Source organism: Loxodonta africana, chromosome 14 (assembly GCF_030014295.1).
Source record: "Loxodonta africana isolate mLoxAfr1 chromosome 14, mLoxAfr1.hap2, whole genome shotgun sequence".
Classification (NCBI taxonomy): domain Eukaryota; kingdom Metazoa; phylum Chordata; class Mammalia; order Proboscidea; family Elephantidae; genus Loxodonta; species Loxodonta africana.
In genome coordinates, this window is record NC_087355.1 from 88,619,967 (window position 1) to 88,647,145 (window position 27,179).

At 44.1% G+C, this 27,179-nt stretch overlaps 1 protein-coding gene across 8 annotated transcripts in view; it reads right to left on the bottom strand.

Moving 5' to 3' along the window:
* PTK2 (protein tyrosine kinase 2) overlaps positions 1-27,179 on the bottom strand; it is a 252,340-nt gene that overhangs the window by 68,373 nt on the left and 156,788 nt on the right. For 7 of the 8 annotated variants that reach the window (XM_064268126.1, XM_064268121.1, XM_064268124.1 and 4 more), the window contains 3 exons: positions 23,454-23,506; positions 6,856-6,912; positions 4,296-4,393 (listed from right to left, as the gene is read on the bottom strand). In XM_064268126.1, coding sequence (XP_064124196.1) covers positions 4,296-4,393; positions 6,856-6,912; positions 23,454-23,506 — 208 coding nt within the window. Of the gene's footprint in view, positions 1-4,295; positions 4,394-6,855; positions 6,913-11,099; positions 11,118-12,189; positions 12,274-23,453; positions 23,507-27,179 lie in introns of all 8 variants that reach the window. The other variant, XM_064268128.1, reaches the window with a different exon arrangement.

Below are 27,179 nucleotides of genomic sequence, written 5' to 3' on the forward strand. Positions count from 1 at the left end.
AGTACAGTGAAATCTGTGAGGGCTGGAACTCAATGGGCCTGCCTCATTTTTCCGGGTCTTGCAAGTTTTCCGCCTTTGAAAGGGTGCAGTCTTACTACTTTTTATTGCTCGTTTTAGTGGAAAATATTCGTGTTTTCATTCTCTGTCAGGTTTCCCATCTTACAGAGTTTCCAGCTTTTGCAAGTTTTACTGTATTTACTTATTTTAGATTTCACACTAAATGCACACTATATGATTCTAGGAAATAAAATGTTTCCGAACTAGAAGCGTAAGTGGTAAAATGGCTATAACCCAAGATTCAGGTAGCTGCGGTCCCTGCCTTCACACTGGACAGCTACGCCTGGGTGCAGAAGCCTCAGGGCAGCTTGGGGTGGTGACGGTGCCCTGGTCCCTGAAGGGCAGAACGGTCGGCTCACACCAAGGGCACAAGGATCACAGAGTGCCTGTCCACTAATGCCCGAGCTCACAGCCTTCTGAGAATCACTAGCACACGCTGTGCTGACTGCACACCACAACCGCTCTGCTCTGATGAGGTTAGTCTTGTCCTTCTTAACTAGAATGTAAATTTTTTTAGAACTAGGACCATGAATTCTATCTAAATGTAGGAATTGACACACATCAGAGGTATTCAAAAAGTATTTGTTGACTGATACACTTCATAGTCCCTGGGTGGCACAAAGAGTTAAGCCCTTGACTACCAACCAAAAGACTGACAGTTCAAACCCACCCAGAGGTGCTTCGGAAGAGAGGCCTGGCAATCCGCTTCGGAAAGATCGCGGCCACGAAGACCCCGTGGAGCAGCTCTACCCTGACAAACACACGGTCGCCGTGAGTCAGAGTCAACTCGATGGCAGCTGGTTTTTTTGGGGGGTTTCTACTTTAGAAATGACATAAAATGCCCATTTTATAAAAAATCTAAATAACAACAAAAACTTCTCTACTCGTTTAAAACTATCATCGGTTCTGTCAATTAATATTCAAATACCCACTGAACATGGTGCTCTAAAAAGACCACCCCAGAAATGCAAAGGCAACACTGCTGGCTGAAGATTCCTACTTTCAAAGGCAGCACCTGGACAACGGGACGCAGACCACGGTGCTCAGCATCAGTCCACGGGCAGGGACCTGTGGCCACAGCCCATCCTGGACAGCAGAGGACACCAGAGGCTCTGGTCACCGAGAGACCAGACTGCTGCTGGAGGAGAGTCGATCCAAAGCAAGGTCAGAACTCATGCAGAGGTTCTTTCTAGAAACTAAAAAGGGGTAGATTCAAACAAACTTAGGTTATCGCTCAAGATCTGATTCAAAAACCCTCCTTAAAACATAGGCAACATTTAGGAAAGAGGGAACTTGTTCCATAATTCTTCATTTTTAAAGATCCGGCATGACCTCTCTGGCCTCACTTCCTGTTGCTCTCCTCCTCCCCCGGTGGCCTTGTGCGTCCCTGCCCTACATTAGGCCCTTGCACTGGCTGCTCTTCCTCCCCGACCACTCTTCCCCACGAGCAATCTCAGGGATGGCCCAGCCCCTCTCACCTATCCCGTGTGGTGGCACCCTGACCCCTTGCTCTGCTGCTCTCAGGGCTCTTCTGAGCGACGTGATGTCAACGTACTGCTTTTTGCCTGTCCTCAGAGAGAAACTGAGCTCTGTGAGAGTAGGAACTTCGCCAGTTTTCTTTACTGTTGTAACCCTACCACCTAGAAACGGTACCTTTCACATGGGAGAACCCACTGCTTCGAGCTGAATCTGACTCATAGCGACCCTGGAGGACAGAGTAGAACTGCCCCAGAGGGCTTCCACGGCTGTAATCTTTACAGGAGCAGACTGCCACATCTTTCTCCTGCGGAGCGGCTGCTGGGTTTGAACCGCTGAGCTTTCGGGTAGCAGCCAAGTGCTTAGTGATAAATAGTTGCTAAAGAACTAGCTGAATCTCAAATAAAGTAACCAATGATAGGCTCTTGTTCTTGAAATTTATGCTCTGAATTATATTTTGACCAATTATTGTGAATCCTTAATGCAATGTTATTTGATTTTAGGCCCTTGTTCTTGAAATTTATGCTCTGAATTATATTTTGACCAATTATTGTGAATCCTTAATGAAATGTTATTTGATTTTATAGAACACTAAAAAGGCATAATCTGGAAAAGTATTTACATTCAAAATCTAGAGAGATGAAGAGACTCCTTTACAAGTGAAACTCAGCTCTCACATTAAAAACAAAACAAACACTCACATACAGCACTCAGAGAGGAGGGCATTCAACAGCAAGAGCGCCCTGCTGTCTTCTGGGGCCAGCACTCACTCAACAAATAGGTAATAAACACTGGCCTGCAGGTGTTTTAAAAGTTGCTCTCTTGTATTTTCCTAACAAACATGGATTATGTATATTAAAAGTGAGTAACTATTAAAAGTGCTAGTAGCTGTGTGCCCGGGCAGGTCACTGAGCTCCGGGCACGTTAGAACGCTGACCAATGAAGACTTCAGAGATGGAGGGAATCACAGAGCCCATTTGCTTCAATATAGTCAAGCAACCTCACGGTCCCCACACCTCAGTCAGGCAGACCAGGCTAAACTTCAGGTCTCTTGACTAAATTAAGACCCAGTGCTCTTTCTACTGCACTTTGCCTCAAGGAACAGAGTTAAGAGAACTGTGAAAACAAACAAGGCAGAGGGTAAAAAACAAGTAGAAAAGGAGTGACCAGCAGAGTTAACATTAAATAAAGCTACATAAGCACAAGAGTAAAGGCTTTCAGCGCTGAACTTTTCTAACCTTTAACCGGTTCAGCTACACGGTGGCAGTTACCTGTTGTCCCTGCCCGAAGTCCTGTACTGGCCTCTTGGTTAAAAAGCAATGCTCATTGTCATCTACGGAGCATGTGTGAAGATAAAAAATGGGAAAAACGCCGGTGGCAAGTTCTAAAGCAAGGGTTCCACAAAGGTCAGTTATCTCTGCTGCTACAGCTTTACCGGAAACCCTGGTGGCGAAGTGGTTAAATGCTACAGCTGCTAACCAGAAGGTCAGCAGTTCAAATCCACCAGGCTCTCCTTGGAAACTCTATCAGGGCAGTTCTACTCTGTCCTATAGGGTCACTATGAGTTGGAATCAACTCAACGGCAACAGGTCTGGTTTTTTTGCATAGCTTTACTGGCGCCATCTCTGTACACGTCAGTCACTCAGGTTAAAGAAGTTTCTTCACAAGTATGCACTATTATTCTAAAATGTCATTAAAAGTCACTGGTGTAGAAAAGCAGACAGACGATAACAAGCACCGGCGAGGATGTAAGGAAACGGGAAGTCTACGCACTGCTGGAGAAATGTAGAACGGTGCAGCCACTGTGGACACCAGTTCGGTGGTTCCTCAAGAAGTTAAGTACAGAGGTGACGTCTGAGCCAGCAATGCCACGCCCAGGGCACACCTAGAGGACTGAGGGGGTGTGTCCGTGCAAAAGCTCGTACGGGGATGTCCCTATCACGCAAAGGGAAAACAACCCGGACGTCCCTTCACCTGATGAATGGATAAACAAAATGCAGCGTATCGGTACAATGGAACACTGTCTGGGCATACAAAAGCAGAAGTTCTGATACCTGCTACAACGCAGATAAATCTCAGAAACATTACGGTAAGTGAAAGGAGCTAGTCACAAAAGATGACACCTTGTCTGATTCCATTTATATGAAATGTCCAGAACAGGCAAATCCATGGAGACAGGAAGTAGACTGGTGGTTGCCAGGAGAAATGGGGAGTGACTGCTAAAAGGTATGCAGGGTTTCTTTTTGGGGTGATAAAAGTGCTCTAAACTGATTGTGGCGATGGCTGAACAGCTCTTTGAATATACTAAAAAGTACTAAAATGTATGCTTTAAAAAAAAGAGTGAATTTTATGGTATAACAAATTATACCTCAATAAAGCTATTATTAAAAAAATAAGAATTTTAAAATATTGATCTCTTTTGGAGGGTATAATGGGGCAAGGCAACGCTCCCTGAAAATGCAGGTAAGCAGGAATATTGGCTAACCAACTGCTGCCAACAATGGCCGTTCAGCCTGTCGACATGGTCACTCACGGACTGTCACCAGTGACCTAGGCTGAAAGATTAGGACAGACCTGGCTCTCTAGAGCCGATTCTGCAGTGTGCTGGCTCCTCAATACTCTAAGTAAGCTGACATGAGTGAGCTTCATAAAAGACTACAACGTGTACCACGAAGAACGAAATACTCATGAAGGTAAACAAGAGACAACTGAACTTAACAGTCAAAGCTAGTCCAGAGTTTTGGTAGTCTTAAAGGACTTACCGGACTCATATACACTCCTTGATGTACATCTCCGAACTGGCCTTCTCCAATACATCGTCCAAGTTCTATTCTTTCTCTTTGAATCTCATAATCCCTGGCTGCAAAAAAATAATCCAGAAAAGCACGGTCAAATACAAGATTCTAAACACAGAAATGATACTCAGCACATGTCATTTACTATCATCCACAAGTAAAGATTTCATCTGCGACACATCAATTCATGAAAATGCTTTAAACAGTGGAACTCTCTTAAACTATACTTAAAAAGGAATTTCGGTAACGCCATCCTCAGGAGTTTTTGGATGGATGGCTTATTTTCTATTTGATAGTTTTCTAAATAATTGCTCCAAGGATTAAGTTATAAGCTTAGTTAATAAGTGCCACTAGTTTAGGTATTAATAGATAAAATCTATAAAAAGCTATCTAAAGCAATGATTTTACAAATAACTCAAGTTTGTAAACACAGAGGCCACATAAAATTGCTGTTCTGTCACGAGCAAACTTTGTTTTGAAAGTTGAAGAGTTTTCCACTTCATTATAATCCTATCTCTATATTATTCACGGAGCTAACGGAGTTTAAAGAGGAAGCATCTAAGAACCAATTCCACAATTAGATCAATTTGGAATGAAGGCTGGATGTTATCAGTATATAAACCATGAGTAGTTTTTACATTTGAAAGTATTTACCTCAAATTAATATAGTCAACTGTCGTGACTTACAAAAATCAATCATTTAGTGGGGTGCTGAGGCACAGGTGAAGAAGACACCCCCTAGGAACTGAGCAGATGAACCCCAATTCAATTAACTACTTGGTATTTGGATTTCTTTCCATCAAGAAAGCGACCCTTATAACCCATACAGTACACTGGTAGAACAACCAACAGAACAACCAATAGTCAAATAGTTAAAAAAATCTCTGCCTGGTTTATCAGATTATAAATCATACAGAAAACTCGGCCCAAATTTTAGATGTGTGTTTTCCTCTTTAAAGTCACTTTAGCTAGTAACTCCATTGATTTAACAGCACGAGTAAACCAATGACAAATAGTTTACAAATAAATGTTAACTGAAAACGGAAACACCCCGTATCACTCCACAGGTTGCAATTGCAAGCAATGCAGTTATTTTAAAGGAATCCTGTTACCTTCATCTATTCCATAGCTTTCTGTATTGCAATTAAGAGAGAAAAAAATTGAAGACCTTGCTTAGAAATAACTAATAGCAATGAGGTTAACAACAACAAACTGTATTTTAAACATGAACATAAGATACAAATCAGAAATTTAAACGCAAGTAAAAACGAAGTATCTTCACATCAACTCAACAGAGTAAACAATGCCTTTAAATTCCTATCTCATAAGCTCCTATATTATAATTCGGTCTGGGGGGCGGGGTGGGGGGTCTGGATAAAAGTTGGCCATGCTGGACACTTGTTACTTACCTCTAAATCATAAATATAGGAATAAAAATTTGGATTCTCTGCAGGAATGTACAAATGACTCACTAAAAATTTAAACCTAAATTTAAACATTTTTTTCAAATTGCTACTGCGTGTCCAAATGTACACACTTAACTTTCAGCTCTTTCCCGCTTTGAATCACCTTAATATATACAGGAGCTCCTGAAAGGTGGTGCAGGAGCCTTCCCGGGATAATGCATGCCTGAGAAAGGTGGGCTGCTGCTCTTTCCTTTGGTGCCATCTTCTCCATGTATACAGTAAACCTCCATGTATACAGTAAACCTCCATGTACACAGTAAACCTCCATATACACAGTAAACCCAAAAGGGGACATCGTCTGGACAGTTTGCACAGGAGGAGAGGGCACTTGAAGCATTTACTTCAGTATGGCTCCGCTGAAACCAGGACATCGTGTGCTGAACGGCTGAGGCTTCTGAAGCCATAGGGTGGCTTCGGAAGTGGGCCTCTTTAGGAGGCAGGTCCAAGTGTTTGTAAGTGAATGAGACTTCACTGGTGGATCTAAGTCACCAACAGGGACTATACACTCTAACTGGCCATCTCAGACCTTCAGATTCTCCTTCACCAACGCCCATCACAGGGAGAGGCATGATACTGGTATTTCTAGATTGCGGGCGGGTTGTCGAGGAGTGCCGGCTGTCTCTCTCCACCTCCCACCCTGCCTAAGGGGTGCGGTACGAATACTGGAAGCCACTGTATCGGTTATTCAAGGGCAATAAAGACAATTTCAAGGGCACAATGCAATTCTTTGAGTATGTGTGCAATATTCAACCTTCAGATAATGCTAATACTCTAATGCATAAAGGCTGTATTATCAGAGAGCCAGAAAACAAGATTTTTAAAACAAGATTTTAAAAAATTAAATTTATGATAGAAATTTGAATTTTAGGCTTCTGACCTATATATACTCCCACAAAATGGGCAAAAGTAATATAGAGTTCTAGAGGTAGAAAAGGATAGTTCTGTTAAGCAATGACTGAGGCATTAAAAATAGTTCCAAAAGGACCATGATATCTTAAACTTTTAAACGCGAGGCACTATCTTTCAAATTCAAACAAGAACAAAGCCGTACGTCTACTCACTGGAGGGCATGGTGTACGTATCTTCTTCATCTATAATCTCAGCATAGTCGTCTGTCTCTGTAGGAGAAGAAACAGAGATATCGGAAGAGCTTAAATATTTGACCTCCTGGCCTTTAATGTAATTTTAACGGGCAAAACGATCTGCCTATAATCCTCTACTACGCTGAAATACTCTTAAAACACTATTACTCAATTTCTGCTCATGCATGAGTCATTTATGGAAATAAAAGTGACATCACTGCCCAACATGTTATAATACACAGACTTGTTCATCAGAGAACAAACAAGGCTAACACAGAAAGCCCTTGTAAAACACATGAAGACATGAAACAACTATGTGTCTGAGTCAATGAACGAATCCGCACTGACTGCAAGAGTCCACCTCAACCAGACCAAACCCATGTTTACACCCACGCTCCTGTCACCTGGGGCTTCCTCGGATGAGACTGGTAGCTCCAAAACAGGGTCTGACTTTGCAGTGCCATAACTAGACTTTACAGTATAACCTGACCTTTCTCTTCTAGACAGCAAATGGCAGCTGTGTTTCTGAAGCACCTAACTGGGCTAACACATTTCATTTATTCAGGGCAAACAGCAAACCAGGTGTTACATTTATCTTTCATAACTTTTTCATTCAGATATTTGAAGTTATTGTTGTTGTCAGGTGAAGAGTATGTATTAATACATTAAAATGTCAAAAGGATAAAAGATCTGCCAAAAAGAACCATGTGAGAACAAGCAGCATGTTAAAATGAGTTATTTTTAGCGATGATGCCAATGGGTTCCTGTCTCCATTTATGCCTTTCAGTAATGTATACCTTAAAAACCTACCATCATACTAATGAAAAAAAAAAAATCTACTTGAAAACATAACCAGTCATGTGGACAACAGTTACACTGAGCAATCACTTAGGTCTTGTCTATGGTTGTCATTCTGGAAGATGGGCGAGCTCAGGTGCTCCAGGCACGAGGGTTCCAGCTGCTGTGCCTCTGTGAGTCGGGAAAGAAGCTGCTAGTATTCCAGTGAATCACTGAAGAGATCTCCGTGTTGAAAATGGTACCTGGCACCCACTTTAACCCCCGAGAGACTAAAAGCCAATGGTTCTGCCTTCTGTTCTTCCACCATTACTTCATTCAGGTACTAAAATCACAGAAACCAAGGAAAACAGAATGCACGTGTATGTGTCTACTACAACCATGAGGTCGTCGTCCATCCCCACGCACAGGTCGGGTCAGGATGGCCACCAAACCTGAGTGTAACTGCAGGAACTCATTTCTTAATCTGTGATCAGCATTCAGAGGAGCTGAAGTAAAATAAACTTCGGCTGGCAGAACATAAAGTCAGTAAGTCAATTCTCCTTAAGACATTTATCATACGTGGACTATTCATAAGTCCTAACTGACAGGTGGATAATCTATATTATTCTTACACATTTATAAGTACTAGTACTTACAGAATTAAAGGAAAATTTGCAGTTAAGAAATTTTCCATCTACATTAAGCCTTCATTCTTTTATGCACGTATTTCCCCCTCTTATCTGGTTCTTAGTGAATACTAAGAACAGGGATTGCATCCCGTCGGCCCACAGCTTTGCTTGTGTGTAAAGTGGCGTATTTAGAGGCGTCGTGGAGTAAGTATGGGGGGTAGAAGGGAGCAGCCCAGGCGTCTGTAACGGAAAGGGCCGACTGGGGGAGGGCTCTACCTCTGCAGCTAAGACAATGGAGGCAACACCAGCTACACAGACATTTACTAGTCACCACCTCTTCTTATTCTGTAACTAAACCGGCTCAACTTTAAGACGCTCCTCTCAGAAAACTCACGCAACTAAGGCGGAACTTCTGCCAACAACAGTATCCAGCACTCTCGTTGCCTTCTTTCATGTCAAGTGTGTACATTTAGCAGATCTTGGGGCAGCATGGATGTGGGAGTGAAAGCCTCCCAGACCGCCTGCTCTGCTTCCCTCCTCCAGCTTCGCTGCCCCCCACCCCTCGCACCGTAACCAAAACGACTGAGAAGCTACCAACCCCAGCACTTGGCTCTGCAGTTTGGGCTCGTTAGCACCATATGCGCCAAAGTGCCCATGGTTGTGTGGGGGTGTGTGTGTGGGGTGGGGGTGCCATGCAGGCTTGTCCCACTTCTCCTGGGCTAACGCTCCTGGGCTTCCTGTGTCCAGCCAAAATGTCACCTGTCCAGAGACTCTGCCTCCATCCAGTGTGGTCCCTCCACTCGTGATGCCACCCTGCTTTTCTTCGTCACAGCACCTCCTGCTGTCTGACATCATCTTGTCTCCCCGTTAACCGTCAACCCCTCCAGACCTCCTCCTGTCTGACATCATCTTGTCTCCCTGTTAACCGTCAACCCCTCCATCGGAGCAGAGACCTTAACTTTGCTCACCACCTTGTCCTCAACATCTGAAACAGTGCCTGGCACAGAGAAGAAACAGTAACAGTAAATATTTGCTCAGTAAGAAGAATTAATGGATTTCAGCCACACAGTGAGGTGGTCATACATCCCCATGAAGTGGAGGCAAGAAGGTAAGTAACCTGTGCAAGGCTGCACAGGTGGGAAACAGCAGAGCCACAACACACAGGACACAGCCCGGGACCTGTGTGACCTTTGGGGAGGCACTTTTCGGCTTCACTGTGCAGCTTTTTACTGCAAACTTTTTCTGTAAAGGGCCAGATAGTAAGTATTTTACATTTTGTGGGCCATTTAGTCTTGGCTGCACCACCCTACTTTGCCACGGTGGCCAGAAGCAGCCACAGACACTGTGTACACAAATGGGCGTGACTACGTGCCGATAAAACTTTACTTATGGACACTGAAATTAGAATTTCACATAATTTTCATGTCATAAAATACTATTTTCCTTTTGATTTTTCTCCCAATCATTCAAAAATGTAAAAACTATTCTTAGCGCAAGGGACAGTTCAAAACTAGGTGGGCCTTAGTTTGTAGACCCGACCTAGATGGAGTGGTTAAACACTTAAGCCCAGCTCGTTCACCTGTAAGACAAAGATAAGAATACTTGCCTTGGCTAATTCAGAGTGCTGTGAAATTCAAATGACGGGGGACTGCATGAAAATGCTTCATAAACATGAGGAAATAACTATTTGTTTAAATTTTTAAGCTTTCACAGTAATCGTTACGACAACCAGTGCAGACATTTTATAGATGAAGATACGAGATTGAGTAATTTGCTCAAGTTCACTCAAGCAGTAAGGTGGTGACGGGATGGGGTGATGGAGAAAGGGCAAGAGCCGGCCTGCTCCTCTTCCTGCTGCCTTGATCAGGTTCCTTCGCCTGCAAACAGCGAGCACCACACCCAGAGATGCTGAGGGCAGGGGTGAGACCTCGGGCCTGCTCACAGGAAGCCCTCAGCTAATGCAGCTGCTGACTGACTGACTACCTCCGAGGAGCCCACCAGAAAGGAACTTCAGCTCTTCTGATTCCAACCCAGGAAGAACACACGCTTTTCCAAGCTCCTGTTAGTTAGGATCTTTTACTGTGCCTGCTTCACTCATTTCTCTCAAGGTATCTCCACCCTCTCACAAACATGAACGCAGAAGTGGTCAGGAAAAGCATCCTTGCAGCTAATCAGGGTAAAAAGGCAACTTCCCTCCTAACCTTAGTTTATGAAGGTTTACTCCCTTGATGTGAGGTTTCATGCAGGCAGTGCACAAAGCAAATGGGAAACATAAGACACGAAATGTGGTTTTTAAATTTCTCATTTAAGTGCTATCCTCGACAGTTCCAAACAATCGCAATTGCTGATATTTCTCTAAATACTTTAGTTAGCTTGTGTAACTCTCAAAAATGACTTTTCATTCTTTCCTTTCTGCTCCCTCACCCCAAAGCTAAGGATAATCATACACTACACTTGGGGAGCACACCGCATGAGTCTCCATCATTTACTGCTGGCTAGTATGACCGACATTCTTGCATTATACCACGTTGACAATTTTTCTAGAACTCTCTAAAAGGTTTTAATAGTGAAATCTAGAAAATTCACTATGAACACATATAATGCAAATTTACTACTGAGATGGGATAAAGAAACTAATAGTCCTCTTTTCTCTCAAAGGCCTAAATAATTATTAAGAGCTCTGTATTTCATACTGTTTTGTACTTGTTCTGTCGGACCAAAACCACATTTTGCCTTTCATTAAATACTGAGCTGTATTTACATCAATAAATAATAACTACGCCACATCAGTAACACAAATGTGAAAATAAATATTACCGTCCCCACTAATTTCATCTGCAGATCCAGGTGGCATGCAAAGAAGGGGGGAGGGCAGGGAACAAAGGGAAGGAAATACAGGAAGAGAAGAGGGAAGAGAGGGGAAAACACACGATTAAAATGACAGGTAAACCAAAGTGTAAGAAAAACAAAAAAACGCCCCCCCTCCCAGGTCTAGTGCCAAGAATACAGATTATAGCAGTATGTCTACTCGCTGAGGTCTAAGCTGTCAGTATATCATAAGGTATTACAGAGCAGTAATGCAGAGTTTAATTTCTACCACAGTAAAGAAGATTAATTTGATTGCCTCTCACAATTAAATGTTAAAAATGGCTTCTACCTTTTTCAAAGGGAATTTGTATCTTCTTAGATAACAAAACAAAGTAGTTATTAATGTGTACGTTAAATAATAACCAGGGCAACAAGCTCTCAGCCTGCTTATCCCAACCAGCCACTGGGATCCTAAATATCACGTGGTGGTTGTAGGCCAGGCCCAGTGCAATTAGCTCTGAAGAGCACAGCCAGTATTTGAAGCTCGGCTGGCAAAGAAGCTCACATTTAAACATGGACAGCATTTGCAAAAGTACTGTTTCCAGAATTATAAACCATTGCTGCTTCCCCAGAAAACTGTCCCAGTGGCCTGGCTGGCTGTATTTTGCAGCTTCCCTGAGAGCTGCCCCCCAGCACAGACAGCTGACACAGCCTTTGTTCTGCCGTCCTTGTCACCAGGTACATGCGGTATTAGAACGTACACAAGGCAGAGCACAGTTCCCACCAAGCCCTGTGATCAAGTTCCAGGATGGCACAAATGACACCGGAAGCTACTTCTTGACCTGTCATGCATTTTAAAACCAACAGGCACACAAGCCATCTTCTAGTGAAGAGAGCAGCCCAGAGACTGTCAGACACGAGGCCGGCCCTCCCCCCAGCACTATCAATTCTGGGCAGCACAAGCTGCTATTCAATGAGGTTATCCCCAAAGCTCTGCTGAGGAGCAGTCTAGAAGCATTGGTGAGGTTAGCTTCCTGGGAACTTTGGTTAATGAGAGCCTGTGCAAACCGAGAGCTTGTGCAAACCGAGAGCGCAGTACCCGGAGGAGGAGGTTCATGGGAACAGAAGACCAAAGGCAGAAAGCGCCTAACTTTCTTAACTTTGTGCTGGCAGTGACTGACTCCTTTACAAAGAAAGAGGCAAGAGGAGGAGAGAGAAACAGAAATAAATTATTGCAAGACAAAGGAAAACTCGTGTTACATTTTAAAGCACATCTATAAAAACTTATACACAATTGCAATGCTTCTATTTACCTACTGGCAAATCTTCGCACTACTCTCAATTTGGGTTTAAAAAACATATTAATATTTTAAATTGCTTTTTCCTATTTCAGCAACAATTAGCACTATATGTAATAAAAATCTTTGAGCACTGCAGAGCCAGCCAAAGGAAGGTGCAGGTATTTTTACAAGTAACAAAACCAAAACAGAATGAAACAAAAACAAACAAAAAAGATGAATAAAGAATTCTGGATTCTTTTAAAACATCCAACACGCACCATAAAGAAAATATTGTGGAAAGCTAGCAGACTGATTCATGAAAAAGCTTTATTAGCAATTTCCCCCAAATCACTGACAAAGATACAAAAGCAAAGGGTGCACCTCAAAGAAATTACAGGAACATAAGCAACTGGTGACGAGGGTGTGTGAATACACAGGCTGCCAAGCACCCGGTGATTTGCTCATGCCCTCACGCAAGTACTAGAAACTGCTTTGACAGTCGACTCTGTCTAGAGGCACTTGCTGGATCTACACAACACACCCAGCCCTGCAGGAGCACAAAGCATAAGGAGTACACAGAGAAGCAACACTCCCAATAACGTAAGGACACCAGCCAGCAGGGCTGTGACCAAAGTGAAGTCCAGATAGGAGGGAAACCCTATGGGATGTAGCGCTCCTAATGTGACAGACACAGGCATCAGGCACCATCAACCTGAGACTCACAGGCACCAACAGGGAAGGGTCCAGGGAGAACAAGCGCCAGGACTGTTGGGTCACCAGGATGGCAACAACTTACTGATATTTTCAATATATTAAGAGAGGAAATAAATAGCTTAGAGTCTGTTCACTATCGTGTCAATAAGTTTAGCCAAAGAATGAACAAGGGCTGTGAGCCAGCATAAGCCAACATTACTGACAGTGAAGCGTACTTTTACAAAGACAAGAACATATTTTTGTCAAATGTCTCATGAAGCACTGCATTTCCCCTTTACAAGTGGAGCTTCTGGGGAGAAGATGGACGTTCTCTCTGTTCTGGCAACAAACTTCAAGTGCTAAGTGACAGATCTGCGTGGGCCTGGAGAGATAAAGGCAAAAGTCAGCTACTGAACCCACTGACCCACTGCCGTCGAGTCGATTCCAACTCACAGCGACCCTGTAGGACAGAGCAGGACTGCCCCACAGAGCTTCCAAGGAGCGGCTGGTGGATTCAAAGCGCCCATCTTTTGGTTAGCAGCTGAGCTCTTAACCACTGCGCCACCAGGGCTCCTTTGGAACCACAGCACTGTCAGAATTGAAACTAGAGTGTAATTCAGACACAAACTCTTTCAAACTTGAACACAGTGCAGACTTTAAGAGTCAGAACTTGATCAGCAGTCTGTTGTTCCTGATAAGAGGGTGGTAAGCTCTATGCAGCCACACTCAGACGCTTCCAAATTATCACCCCCACACGAGTATCAGGAAGCCTTCAGAGCGGGGCGATGTGGTCTAATGCAGGGTGGGCTTTGGATTCAATCCCATCTCTATTACCTCCTGGCCATGTGAACTTGTGCTCTGGGATGGGAATTTCCTCATTTGCAAAGTAGAAATATCACCGTGAGGAAGACTGTTGTGAGGTTAAAATAAGACAACCTCTGTGCCATATGCAGCGGCTCTGATCTCCCCTTCCAAGTCCCCTAGTTAGACCTACCAGTATTTACTTGTATGTAAATAATTACTTCTACTTACGAAGCAGTGACATAGCAAGGAACAAGTAACAGATCTAGTACTTGAGATACCACGGGAAAAAAAAGAATACAACAATACTAAACTTTACAGCTTAGAAAACACTTCTGAATAGATAAATGAGTCATTTCAGAATCTGTAATAATGCAGCTTGGTGCAAATAACATTTATTTCATTAAATATGTTTTCTTAAGAGTTTGGAATGATTTTCAGTCACTAACTTGAAAGACCTAAAAACTTGAAAGACCTAAAACTCATCTTATATGAAAGAAATCAGGGTGCAGAGTTAACGACTAAACTGGAATGACTGGTTAGAAGATTAAAACAAAATTTTTAACTTGCAATAAATCCTGAAAAAGTATCACGACAATGTGGTGCATTTGTTCCTTACTGCAAGCAAAGGGCTGGGCAGAGACACAGAGGAGGGACACTGCACTAACACCCACCATCCAAACGCTCAACAAGAGCCACGCCCATGGTGCAATGGTAGGTCACACGTGTTATCTCACCGCTGCTCATCCTTAACACTTCACTGCTTAAGGAAGGGCCTGGTTGTTTAGAAAACCAAAACGCCAAACCAACTGTGATCATTAAGATTGTGTCCACTTGGCTGGGTCCTGATTCTCAGTGGTTTGGTAGTTACAATGCAGTGTGACAGTCGTATAATGATATAATCACCTCCACGATGGGATCTGCTATAAGTAGCCAATCAGTTGAAAGGGAGTTTCCTTGGGGGTATGGATTTTCTGGCAAGGCTTGCAGGTTGCTGGTTCCTGTTCATCTGACCTCCAGTTCTAGGGACTTGAGCTAGCAGCTTACCTGCCGATACGTCAGCCTCCGCAGCCTGTGAGCCAGAGGCCTGTTGTCTGACCTGGGGTCTTGGGTTCCTCAGCCCATGCAGTTATTGAGTCAGGAGAAGCCTCCAGCCTGACCTGTGGGCTTGGGGCTTTCCAGCCTCTACAACTGTGTGAGCTATTTCCTTGATATAAATCTCTGTATATATATTCACGCTTCACTGGTTTTGTTTTTCTGGAGAACCCAGCTGAAGACACCAACCAAACAAAAATAGTTATAGTTTACACTTTCGAAATGTTTAAAATTTGGCTTTACTCACTGATTTGGGAATACCTGCAATCAGTGTAACCTGCACCCACACACAGTGTTGTTCCAGATACCTTCTCCCTTTCTCCAGGACACACCCCCTCTGACCACACTTTCTAAATTCCAAGAAGACGCAGCCAACGGCCTCTCAGATATAGCCTAAGTTCTACCTGAGCTCAACAATAAACACAAGTTTCCTAGAAAAGCTAATAATTAGTTTCTTTTTTTTACTGTTTGTTTTAAAGATTACTACTTTAGGCCCTCAGAGTAATGTCCCCAGGGAAATGTGTACTTCCGTTAGATATTTTGTAAATCTCTCTTTCAATCTTGTACTTGTTTTTACAGAGAAAGTTTCTCTAGACTTCAAAAATAAACCTTACATACTGGGGAAGCCTGCACAACCTGTACAAGGCAAAGCCATGGTAGCTCCAAAGACACAACCAACCCACCTGAGGGACCAAATTGCTGGGCTGAGGGCTGTGGGAACCATGGGCTCAGGGAACATCTAGCTCAACTGGCATAACAGAGTTTATAAAGAAAATGTTCTACACTCTACTTTGGTGAGTAGCGTCTGGGGTCTTAAAAGCTTGTGAGTGGCCATCTAGGATATTCCACTGCTATCATCCCTTCGGGAGCAAGGAAGAATGAAGAAAACTAAAAACATAAGGGAAAGATTAGTCCAAAGGATTAATGGACCACATCTACCACAGCATCCACCAGACTGAGTACAGTACAACTAGATGGTGCCTGGCTACCACCACTGACTGCTCTGACAGGGATCACAATAGAGGGTCCCAGACAGAGCCGCAGAAGCCCTAGCCTATAGCCCCGGACACCCTTTCAGCTCAGTAAGGAAGCCACTCCTGAGGTTCACCCTTCAGCCAAAGATTGAACAGTCCCATGGAACAAAACAAGACTAAAGGGGTGCACCATCCCTGGGGCAGGGACTGGAAGGTAGGAGGGAACAGGACAGCTGGTAATAGGGAAGCTAGGGTTGAGAAGGGAGAGTGTTGACATGTCGTGGGGTTGTTAACCGATGTCATACAACAATGTGTGTACTGTTTGATGACAAACTAGCTTGTTCTGTAAACCTTCATCTAAAGTTCAACAAAACAAACAAATAAACCTTACATTCAGTATCACCTGCAACAGTGACCCTGTTGAAGATGACCTAATGGCTGTGGTAACGTTGCAGTGGAATACGGATGAGTGCCTGGCATCTAGTCTCTGGAATGTCAGGATGCTGCTTCCTTTCCCAACCAGGGATCCATCAGGAGCTGAAAACGGTCCTAAAAGTTATCGAGACTCTCATTCTTCCTGCTGACTGTTCCCCCAGTCCCCCTGCTCAAAGCTGACTAGAAAAGAATCCGGCAACTATCAAAATCACTGAGAGCTCTGACTATTTCTGCCTTTCTTCTTCCTGTTCCTGCTACGTGGAATGGATCCCTCTAAGTCCCAGTTTACCACCAGAGCGGGCCTCACTGGGACATCCACTGATGCATTTAAAAACAATCACTGTGCACTTATGTCCCAGTTAGGAGCCCTGGTGGCACAGTGGTTAAGAGCTCAGCTGGTAACCAAAAGGTCGGCAGTTTGAATCTACCAGGTGCTCCTTGGAAACCCTATGGGGCAGTTCCACCCTGTCCTAAAGGCTCATTATGAGTTGGAATCGACACAATGGCAACGGGTTTGGTTTGGTTCTATGCCCCAGATAAAAGACAGGCCAACAGAGCATGTCTTTGTCAGTGATGGGTTCATGGTCTAGGTGGATTCTAAAATAATCACACCCATCAATGCTGTCAGTGATAGGATAACGTCCACACGCCTACAAGGAAGACCAGTTAATACAACTAGTATTCAAATTTACACACCAACCACTAAGGCCAAAGAGGAAGAAATTAAAGATTTTTACCAACTTCTGCAGCCTGAAATTGATCAAACATGCAATCAGGATGCATTGATAATTACTGATTATTAGAATGCGCAAGTTGGAAACGAAGAAAGACTGATATTTGGAAAACACTGCCTTTGTGATAGAAATGATGCTGGAGATTGCATGACAGAATTTCGTTTAAGATCAATGACTTCTTCATTGCAAATACCTTTTTTCACCAACATAAACAGCGACTACACATGTGGACTTCACCAGATGGAATACACAGGAAGCCAATCAACTACATCGGTGGAAAGAGATGATAGAAAAGCTCAATAACATCAGTCAGAACAAGGCCAAGGGCTGACTGTGGAACAGACCATCAATTGTTCATATGTAAGTTCAAGATGAAACTGTAGAAAATCAGAACAAGTTCATGAGAGCCAAACTACAACCTTGAGCATATCCCACCTGAATTTAGAGACCATTTCAAGAATAGATTTGACACGTTAAACACTAACGACAAAAGACCAGACAATTTGTACAAGGACATCATACAGGAAGAAAGTAAGAGGTCACTGAAAAGACAGACGAGAAAGAAAAGTCCAAAATGGATGTCAGAAGAGACTCTTGAAACTTGCTCTTGAGTGTCGAGTGGCTAAAGTGAAAGGAAGAAATGATGAAGTAAAAGAACTGAAGATTTCAAAGGGTGGCTCCAGAAGACAAAGCAAAGTACTGTAATGACATGTGCAAAGACCTGGAGGTAGAAAACCAAAAGGGAAGAACACGCTTGGCATTTCTCAAGCTGAAAGAACTGATGAAAAAATTCAAGCCTTGGGCTGCGATATTGAAGGATTCTACAGGAAAAATATTAAACAAAACCCATAAAAAACTGTTGCCGTTGAGTCGACTCTGACTCATAGCGACCCTATAGGACAGAGTAGAAGTGCCCCATAGAGTTTCCAAGGAGCACCTGGTGGATTCGAACTGCCAACCTATATGGTTAGCAACCGTTGCACTTTACCACTACGCCACCTAGGTTTCCTTATACAACACAGGAAGGAATACACAGTCACTATGCCAAAAAGAACTGGTCGATGTTCAATCATTTCAGGAGGTAACATATGATCAGGGACCAACAGTACTGAAGGAAGAAGTCCAAGCTGCTCTGAAGGCATTGGCGAAAAACAAGGCTCCAGGAATTGATGGAATATCAACTGAGATGTTTCAACAAATAGATGCAGTGCTAGAGGTGCTCACTTGTCTATGCCAAGAAATCTGGAAGATAGCTATCTGGCCAACCGACTGGAAGAGATCCATATTTATGCCTATTCCCAAGAAAGGTGATCCAATCAAATGCGGAAATTATCGAACAATATCATTAACATCACATGAAAGTAAAATTTTGCTGAAGATTATTCAAAAGTGGCTATAGCAGTATATAGACAGGAAACTGCCAGAAATTCAAGCCAGATTCAGAAGAGGATGTGGAAACAGGGATATCTTGCTGATATCAGATAGACCCTGGTTGAAAGCAGAGAATATCAGAAAGACGTTTACCTAAGTTTTATTGACTATGCAAAGGCATTCGACTGTGTCAATCAGAACAAACTACGCATAACACTGCAAAGAATGGGAATTCCGGAACACTTAATTGTGCTCATGAGGAACCTGTACATAGATCAAGAGGCAGTCGTTGGAACACAACGAGGGTATACTGCGTGGTTAAAAGTCAGGAAAGCTGTGCGTCAGTGTTGTATCCTTTCACCATACTTATTCAATCTGTATACTGAACAAATAATTCGAAGAAGCTGGACTATATGAAGAAGAACGGGGCATCAGGGTTGGAGGAAGACTCATTAACAACCTGCGTTATGCAGATGACACAGCCTTGCTTGCTGAAAGTGAAGAGGATTTGAAATGCTTACTAATGAAGATCAAAGACCACAGCCTACAGTACGGATTACACCTCAACATAAAAAAAACCCAAAGATCCTCACAACTGGACCAGTAAGCAACATCATGATAAACAGAGAAAAGACTGAAGTTGTCAAGGATTTCATTTTACTTGGATCCACAATCAATACCTATGGAAGAAGCAGTCAAGAGATCAAAAGACACACCGTACCGGGCAAATCTCCTGCAAAAGACCTCTTTAAAGTGTTAAAAAAGCAAAGATGTCACCTTGAAGACTAAGGTGTGCCTGACTCAAGCCAAGTGTTTCCAATTGCCTCATATGCATCCGAAAGGTGGACAATGCATAAGGAAGATTGAAGAACTGACACCTTTGAATTGTGGTGTTGGTGAAGAAGACTGAATACACCATGGACTGCCAGAAGAACAAACAATTCTGTCCTGGAAGAAGTACAACCAGAATGCTCCTTAGAAGCAAGGATGGCGAGACTGCGTCTCACGTACTTTGGACGTTATCACATGTTATCAGGAGGGTAAGTTCCTGGAGAAGGACATCATGCTTGGTAAAGTAGAGGGCCAACGAAAAAGAGGAAGACCCTCAATGAAATGCATTGACACAGTGGCTGCAACAATGGGCTCAAGTATAACAAGGATTGTGAGGTGCAGGCCCAGGCAAGGATTCGTTCTGTCGTACACAGGGTCACTGTAAGTCAAAATCTACTTGGTGGCACCTAACAATAACAACAACATCAAGGACTATCCATACAGAGAGAAGCACAGTGCACTATCAGAACCCTGAGGAAGAACAGTCTAATTCTTCTTGGAGTAATCAAGGAAGGCTTCTAGGAAGTGGTGACATCTGAACTGGGTCTTGAAGATCAGGTAGAAATTTTCTGGTGTGATCTTCCCAAGTGTTTCTTCATCTGCACTTGGTGCAAACACCCCTAAATTGCTATATAAAGGCAGGATAGCCCAGAGAATAATGACTTGAGTTCCAGTGTTGGTCCATCATTTTCTAGTACTGAACAAGTTAGTTTACCTCTCTTAATTTCAGTTCTCCTCTCTGTGAAATGGGGGAATAATAAGCCCCTTGCAAGGCTGTACTAGGATTAAACAACATAGTACCTAACATTTATGAAGGGCTTTACCAACGCTACATGCATGCTCATACAAGTAAAGGTTTAACGCTGTGTCTACACATCGTGAACACTTCATGAAAAGAGCCTGGCTCTCCTAGCTGCGTGTGAACCTCAGCCCCTCCTGGGTCTTGACCATCTCTCCCGTCACATCTCTTGGCCTTCCACCTTTGCTGCCTGTCTGCCACCCTGGCCCTCTTGCTGGGAGGCTTGAATACGCCTCTTCTCCGGGGCCCAGCACCTGCTGACCCCTCAGTATCTACAGGACTCTCTCACTTCAATCACCTGCCCACGATTTTAATCGCTCCCCTATAGCTCTCGATTTACCAGCTTTACTTTAATCCCGGCCTGTGGTCTGGCTCCTCCCCAAGAATGTAAACTCCCCAAGGGAAGGGCTTTGGCTTATTCACTATTACAGCCCAGCACCTAGGACAGTGCACATAGTGGGCACTCTCGATCAATGTAAAAGGGGGACTGTAAACACTGGAATAAAATCCACCTTGTAGGGCTCGTTAGGGGCTGAGACAGAGAGAGAACGTGGCAGAAAAGCCAGCAGTCATGCAGTACAGATGTAGTTGGAGGCCTGGGGCAGGCAGGCTCGCTGTGGAGAGCAGACACAGAATTCCACAGGGTCCAGAAGCAATGCGGGCCTCTACCTCAGTGTGACTGTCTTACACGCCACATGGTGAGCATTTCCAGGTTCAGGTACAGAAATGACCTCCGGATTTAGTAACAGAACCAACTGTACAAAGATATTCATAGAAGTGTGCAATCGCAGGGTATGAGCCGTGTACTGTACAAGCTCCTGGTGGCCAGGCATGGAAGATGCTATGTCTTATAGTCTTTGTGACGATGTAAGTACCCACACTCGTTAGTCCAACTCTACCGCAGGGAGCAAACGGTGGGGGAGTCACGACGGATCGATAGGCATCTATTTAAGAAACTGGTGCCACATCGTGAAATGGCCACCGGATGTTATCCATCTGCTGTGCCTGCATCTGTAAATTACCAAAGTGATGGTCATGTGTAAGATACAGTGGCAATAAGAGCTGAGAAGAGCATGTAAACATGTTGACATGTAAAGATGAAAAGAACGCCCAGGCCAAGCGACCAGCTCAAGCAAAGTACAGAGGTAAACAGGCACTGGCGGCATAACCGTTAATTTTATTTGGCCGAAAAAAATGCAGAAGAGGGGGAAGAGGCAGAATGGAAAGGTGCGCGGACAGAAAGGCCTTGGAGGGCCGAGCTAAGGAGCCTAAACTTCCTCCTATGGACAGTTAAGTTATTACTGAAATATGAGCAGAGAATTAACTAAATTAAATTCACGTGGCAGCAATCAAAGACTTAACACAGGGACGGAAGCTTGAACTCTGAGTTAGGGGATGAGTAGGAAGAAATGATGAAGGCAGAACCGTAATTAAGACCAGGGTTGGAGCCAGACCAGGAGTTTGAACCACAACTCCACCTTTAACCGCTGTGTGCTCTGCGGCATATTACTTAACCTCTCTGGGCTGCATGCAGTCTCCTTGTCTGTCAAGAAGAGAAACTACCTCAGGTTTACTGTGAGGACTAAGGGAGTTAATCCAATCAAAAGAACACAGAACACAGACCAGCGTCCGGCACGTAGTATGTACCCCATTACATGCACACTCAATACCACTGAAATAGGGTGAAAACAGAGCATAAAGGAGGGGTGGCTTGGAGAGAGGAATGCCTGAGGTATGATGAGGATCAGCCGTTAAATAAAACTGAGGTTTGAAACCTGAAGAACTGAAGACACTGAGTAAAAGGGACAAGGAAAATACACAAAGGAACAAGCTCTGCAGGCTCTGTTAGGATGGACTTTACTTCATTTCTGAGTCTTGATCACCTCCTGAGCCCAAGGACGTCGAGGCGAGGACATGTGGCAGGTACCACAGCAAGGAAAGTTACCAGTTTCAGGGGCTCAGTGCCAAAACTGCACTTCAGTCCAGCAAGATGACGGCTCCCTGCTCTGGACTCACACTGGGCTTAGGGACAGGAGTCTCAGTGCTTCAGCGTGTGGCGGCCTTACACACTCCTTGAGGACCTAGATACTTAAGCCCACCAAACCTCCTGTACCACCATAGACTGAACACAGGGCAAGTATGTGCTAAGGACCTGTTTTGCTCCCTGGTGGCCCTTCTTCAGGAAACCTCAGGCTACTCCAGAAGTCATGGAAAAAGCGAATTGACTAGTGAAGGCACCTCTCCAGGATGAGCACCCACCAATCTTAGAACATGCTGGCAGCCTTGAGGCCAGCCAGATGTCTGCTAGGGTCCGGTGAGAACCCAGCTGTAGCACGAAGACCCTCTCCCTCTCTGCCAGGGCATGGCTTACAGCTCCTTCAGTCGGTAGTGCTCTGAGGTACTGCGCACAGTTTAGCTCCGTCAGCATCGCTGCCAAGTCCATAAATACGAGCACGGATATTCCATGGGAAAGGGCATTTGGGATGTTTGGGCACGATAAAAAAATAAGCAATTACATTTTACTCTGGGATGCTAAAAAAGAACCTAGTCATCAACTAGGCAAAAGCACAAAACTAAATTTTGGGAAAAACTGACTAAAGTTATCTGGAAATTATTATTTTAGCAACGTAACATATGCATACATATACACCTAAGATCAGGTTATATACCTAGCACGTGTGTGCGTGCAGATATGTACGTGCTTAGCACATCTTAAGATACCAAATTTGGGTCAGGGGAAGATGTTTTTTCCTTTCCAATATTTGCCACATGGTTCAACTGGGGAAAAAAAAGATACCTACTTTCTGAAAACATACCAAGAAAAACACAACACACTTATCACACCAGCAAATAGTTAAGATAGTGCTCATTATCAGTATCTTAACTATATTTTTTAAAAAGCAATATTCAAACACCACTTTGTTAACTGTGAAAAAGACAAAACAGTTTAAAAATAATTCACATTTCCTGAACTTCAATAAATATTCAAAGCATATTCTGCTAAATTCTGCTGAATCGCAAAGATAAACTGTAACAGCAACTTAGAAGTAAAAACTTTAATTTCAAATATGTTTAGCATGATACCAAAACAGAAAAATGACTTGGAATCCTAAATGATCAGTGAATAATCTCATTATATTAGATATATATACTCATCTAAAAAATAACGGTGATGAGCCATATTTAAAACTATTCAGTGATGGCAAACTTGGGGAGCCAGAATGTTTTATTTTTATGCACTAGAGAGGAAGCGATCATAATAAAAATGAACAGACACCCAACATCCAATGGTTCCCAGCACTACTGCTCTGAGCGGTTCAACTTCTCAGCATGCGCTGCGAGGCGCTTACCTGACACGGAGACAGCGTGGGTCCGCACGCCCTGCTTCTCGCTGTTGGCGAGCCTGGAACAGAGAGGAGATGTGAGCGCTATACGTGCGTCAGGACCAGACAGCTGGGCATTCATCCCCAAGGGGAAAGGCCTGAGTCAGAAGGACTACGGATGCCGTTTCCCACGAGACTAGGTTCTAGAAGGTGGTTCTTCTAAAACACTGGATTCTACCACCTGCAGCACTTAAAATAACCAGACCACCTGAATATTTTAAAGATCAGAAGATAATGTAGATGACTGAAGGAAGAGCGCTAAGAATAGCCCGGGAGACGCTGCCATGCCACTGAATGTGACATGCACGTCTGAGCAACTGCTCAATCTAAACGCTGCTTTCCCAAAGGAAAAGGCTCTTTCCTAAAGGTAGGAGATAACAAAAAACAAAACAAAACAAAAAACACCGAGAATGGAATTTTGCTCTCTAAAACAGTTTGAAATAATATGGTATGAATGGACCTTCTTAAATTTAGTGCCTAAAAAAATCAGGTAGTACATTAGTACAGGTTCTTCTTTACAGATGGAAAAAAGGTAGTCTTAACGTAGATAGTTACTTGTTTCATGAAATGGCTCAGAAGAAGTAGTGCTTTACATGTTTACCCAGATAAAATCAAATGCTGGTCAAAAGATTTTAGCGACATTTAAAAAATGCAAGTATAGTTCAGTTTAACATTTTAGTCAAGGACAAAATGCAGACCAAAAAGGAACCCTACAGTCTTTAGAAATCAAAGTTACTTTGGTCTTTTTATAAAAGGCTTCTATCAGATGCATGAGCATTTACTAGAGCTACTGAATAGAAATTTTTTCTAGTATTTAGAACTTACACCAGGAAAGATTAATTTTTGAGAGGAGAAATATTCAATATGAAGTTGGATAACTTCTGTAATTAGTAATATTAGCATGAAGTCATAGAAGGTCCTTTTATTGAATTTTTCAAATATTTGAAATCCTTACGGTATCTTCATTTTTCTTCCACAGCAGCTACACAAATTGTCCTATCTTTGAGTATTATTGGGAAGCCTTGTTGTTAGTTGCCGTCAAGTCAATTCCAACTCACAGCGCCCACCAGGTGTGCACGTCAGGTATTCGGAGAACTGCTCCACAGGGTTTTCAAGGCTGTGACCTTTTGGAAGCAGATTGCCGGGGCTGTCTTCTGAGGTCCTCTGGGTGGGGTTTGAACCGCCAACCTCTTGGCTAACAGTCACCAGCTTAATGGTGTGTGCCACCCAGGGACTCCTTGGGAAGCCATAGGGGAGGCAATTGTCCTATGTAGATTATACTGTTTGCTTCCTCATTACACTCTGTTGCTGACACTGGGGTCTTCCCTTTACCACACTGCATTTATAGATGCTGCAGCCAACAAAGTTTGCTTTATTCAGTTTTTCTAGTATTTACTACCGCTTCTAATCTACTAGATTCTTCAATCACTTTCAGAGCTATGTTTTGATCCCTGTATCTTTTAATCCTCAAAATCATTCCTTAACGACGTCCCACAATTGAAGATACCCCCAGCGTTAGCTCCTGGCCTGATGTGGGCCCTTAGTAAATATCTGTTGTCTTAGTCATCTAGTGCTGCTGTAACAGAAATACCACAAGTGGATGGGTGCCAACAAACGGAAGTTTGTTCTCTCACAGTCAAGAAGGCTAGAAGTCCAAATTCAGGGTGCCAACTCCAGGGGAAGGCTCTCTCTGTCAGCTCTGGGGGAAGTTCCTTGTCACCAATCTTCTCTTGGTCTAGGAGCTTCTTTGCACAAGGACCCCAAGTCCAAACGATGTGCTCTGCTCCTGGCAATACTTTCCTGGTGGTATGAGGTCCCCCTATCTCTCTGCTCACTTCTCTCTTTTAGATCTCAAAAGAGACTGACTTAAAACACAACCTAATCTTGTAGATTGAGTCCTGCCTCACTGTTATCACTGCCTCTAATCCTGCCTTATTAACATCATAGAGGTAGGATTTACAACACGTAGGTAATTGCATCCGATGACAAAGGAGCGGACAATTACACAATAATGGGAATCACGGCCTAGCCAAATTGACACACGATTTTGGGGAACAGAGTTCAATCCATAACATCTGCTAAATGTGCTGAATCTATAAAAGGCGGCCTAAGCTGAGAGAAAGCTATCCTGCGCTCCCACCTGCAGATGCTGCCCACTGTCAGGTCCACCGTGTGGCCTTGCACCAGTGCTCACTGCCCAGAGCAGGAAGTGGACGGGAAAGAGGCCCTTTAACAAGTGTGGCAGGTGGTGCGGCAGATGAGGAGAAGGTGTCCAGGAAAACAACACAGGGGGGCTTCCAGAGGAAGGCCTGAGAGACGAGCGGGACCCAGCAAGGGAAAAGAATGGCGCTCACAAAGGCTCTATGGCAAAGGAAGGACAGCTCGCTCCAGTGACTGAAACAAGTTCAATGTAGCTGAAGAACCGAGTGCCAGGAGCGATGAAAATGAGGCTGGGGTGCTGGCAGGGGACGAGCCACACAGGGTCCTGCAGCTAGGTTACGGAAGCTATCCCAGAAGCAGCAGCACGTCCCTGTACGGGTTCTCAGTAGGAGGGTTCTCCCAGGAGCAACAGCCTGTCGCTGTACAGGTTCTCAGTAGAAGGGTTCCCCCTGGCTTTAGTGGAGAGAAAGTAGAGGATGCTGGACAAAAGGGGACAGAGGATGATCCGTGAGCAGATGTACAGAGACCTGACACAGCAAGCCTGAGACTGCATCCCAGAAAGGCCTGCTACAAGGTGGGTCCTCGACTAGCATCTGGGAACAAGGACTTCCAGGGGGTTCTCCCCATTCCCTAACTGATAAGAGTGGCTCACTGCACCTAAACTGTTTGAACACACTGTGTGGTTTATGCCAAGCACCTGCTTTCCTTCTGGGAGTCTGGAATTTTGGTACACGCCAGGCAGAGGGTACCTGCATGACTAGACTTCCATAGAAACCCTGGCCTCCTGGGGTCAGTTGAACTGCTCTGGCAGAAGACACGACACCCATGTGGTCACATTTTGATGCCGGAGGAAGTAGGCGTGTCCTGTGTGACTCCTCCGGTAAAGGACCCTGGAAAGCTGGGCCTAGTTTCCTCTGAACTTCATCACGTGTGCTTTTTTCCCGTGTTGACAGTGCTTTCAACCTTTTGCTGTAGGAAATCATAGCCATGAACACTACTACATGCAGAGTCCTGGGAGTCCTCCTGAAGAATCGACAAGCCTGGGGTGGTCTTGGGGACCCCAACACAGGAGTCTACTGCAGCAATGCACGCAGGCAGTAACAGTGGCCAAAAACAGGGAGGACTGTGGCAAGGCAGGTATGGTGGTTAAGGTTGTGTGTCAGCTTGGCCGGGCCATGATTCTCAGTGGTTTGGCAGTTATGATATAGTCTGGCAGTCGTATGATGATGTAATCACCTCCACGGTGAGATGTGATATAATGTGATCACCTCCATGATGGGACCTGCTGTGAGTAGCCCATCAGTTGAAAGGGAGTTTCCTTGGGAGTGTGGCCTGCATCCAACATAAGTGGACTTTCTGGCAAGGCTCGGGGCCTTTTGCTGGCTCTGGATCCTGCAGCTGGCTCTGGATCCTGCAGCTGGCTCCTGTCTGACTAACCTCCAGTTCTTGGGACTTGAGCTAGCAGCTTACCTGCCGTCTTGCCTGCCAATCTTGGGATTCGTTGATGTTCGTAGCCTGTGAGCAAGAGCCCTG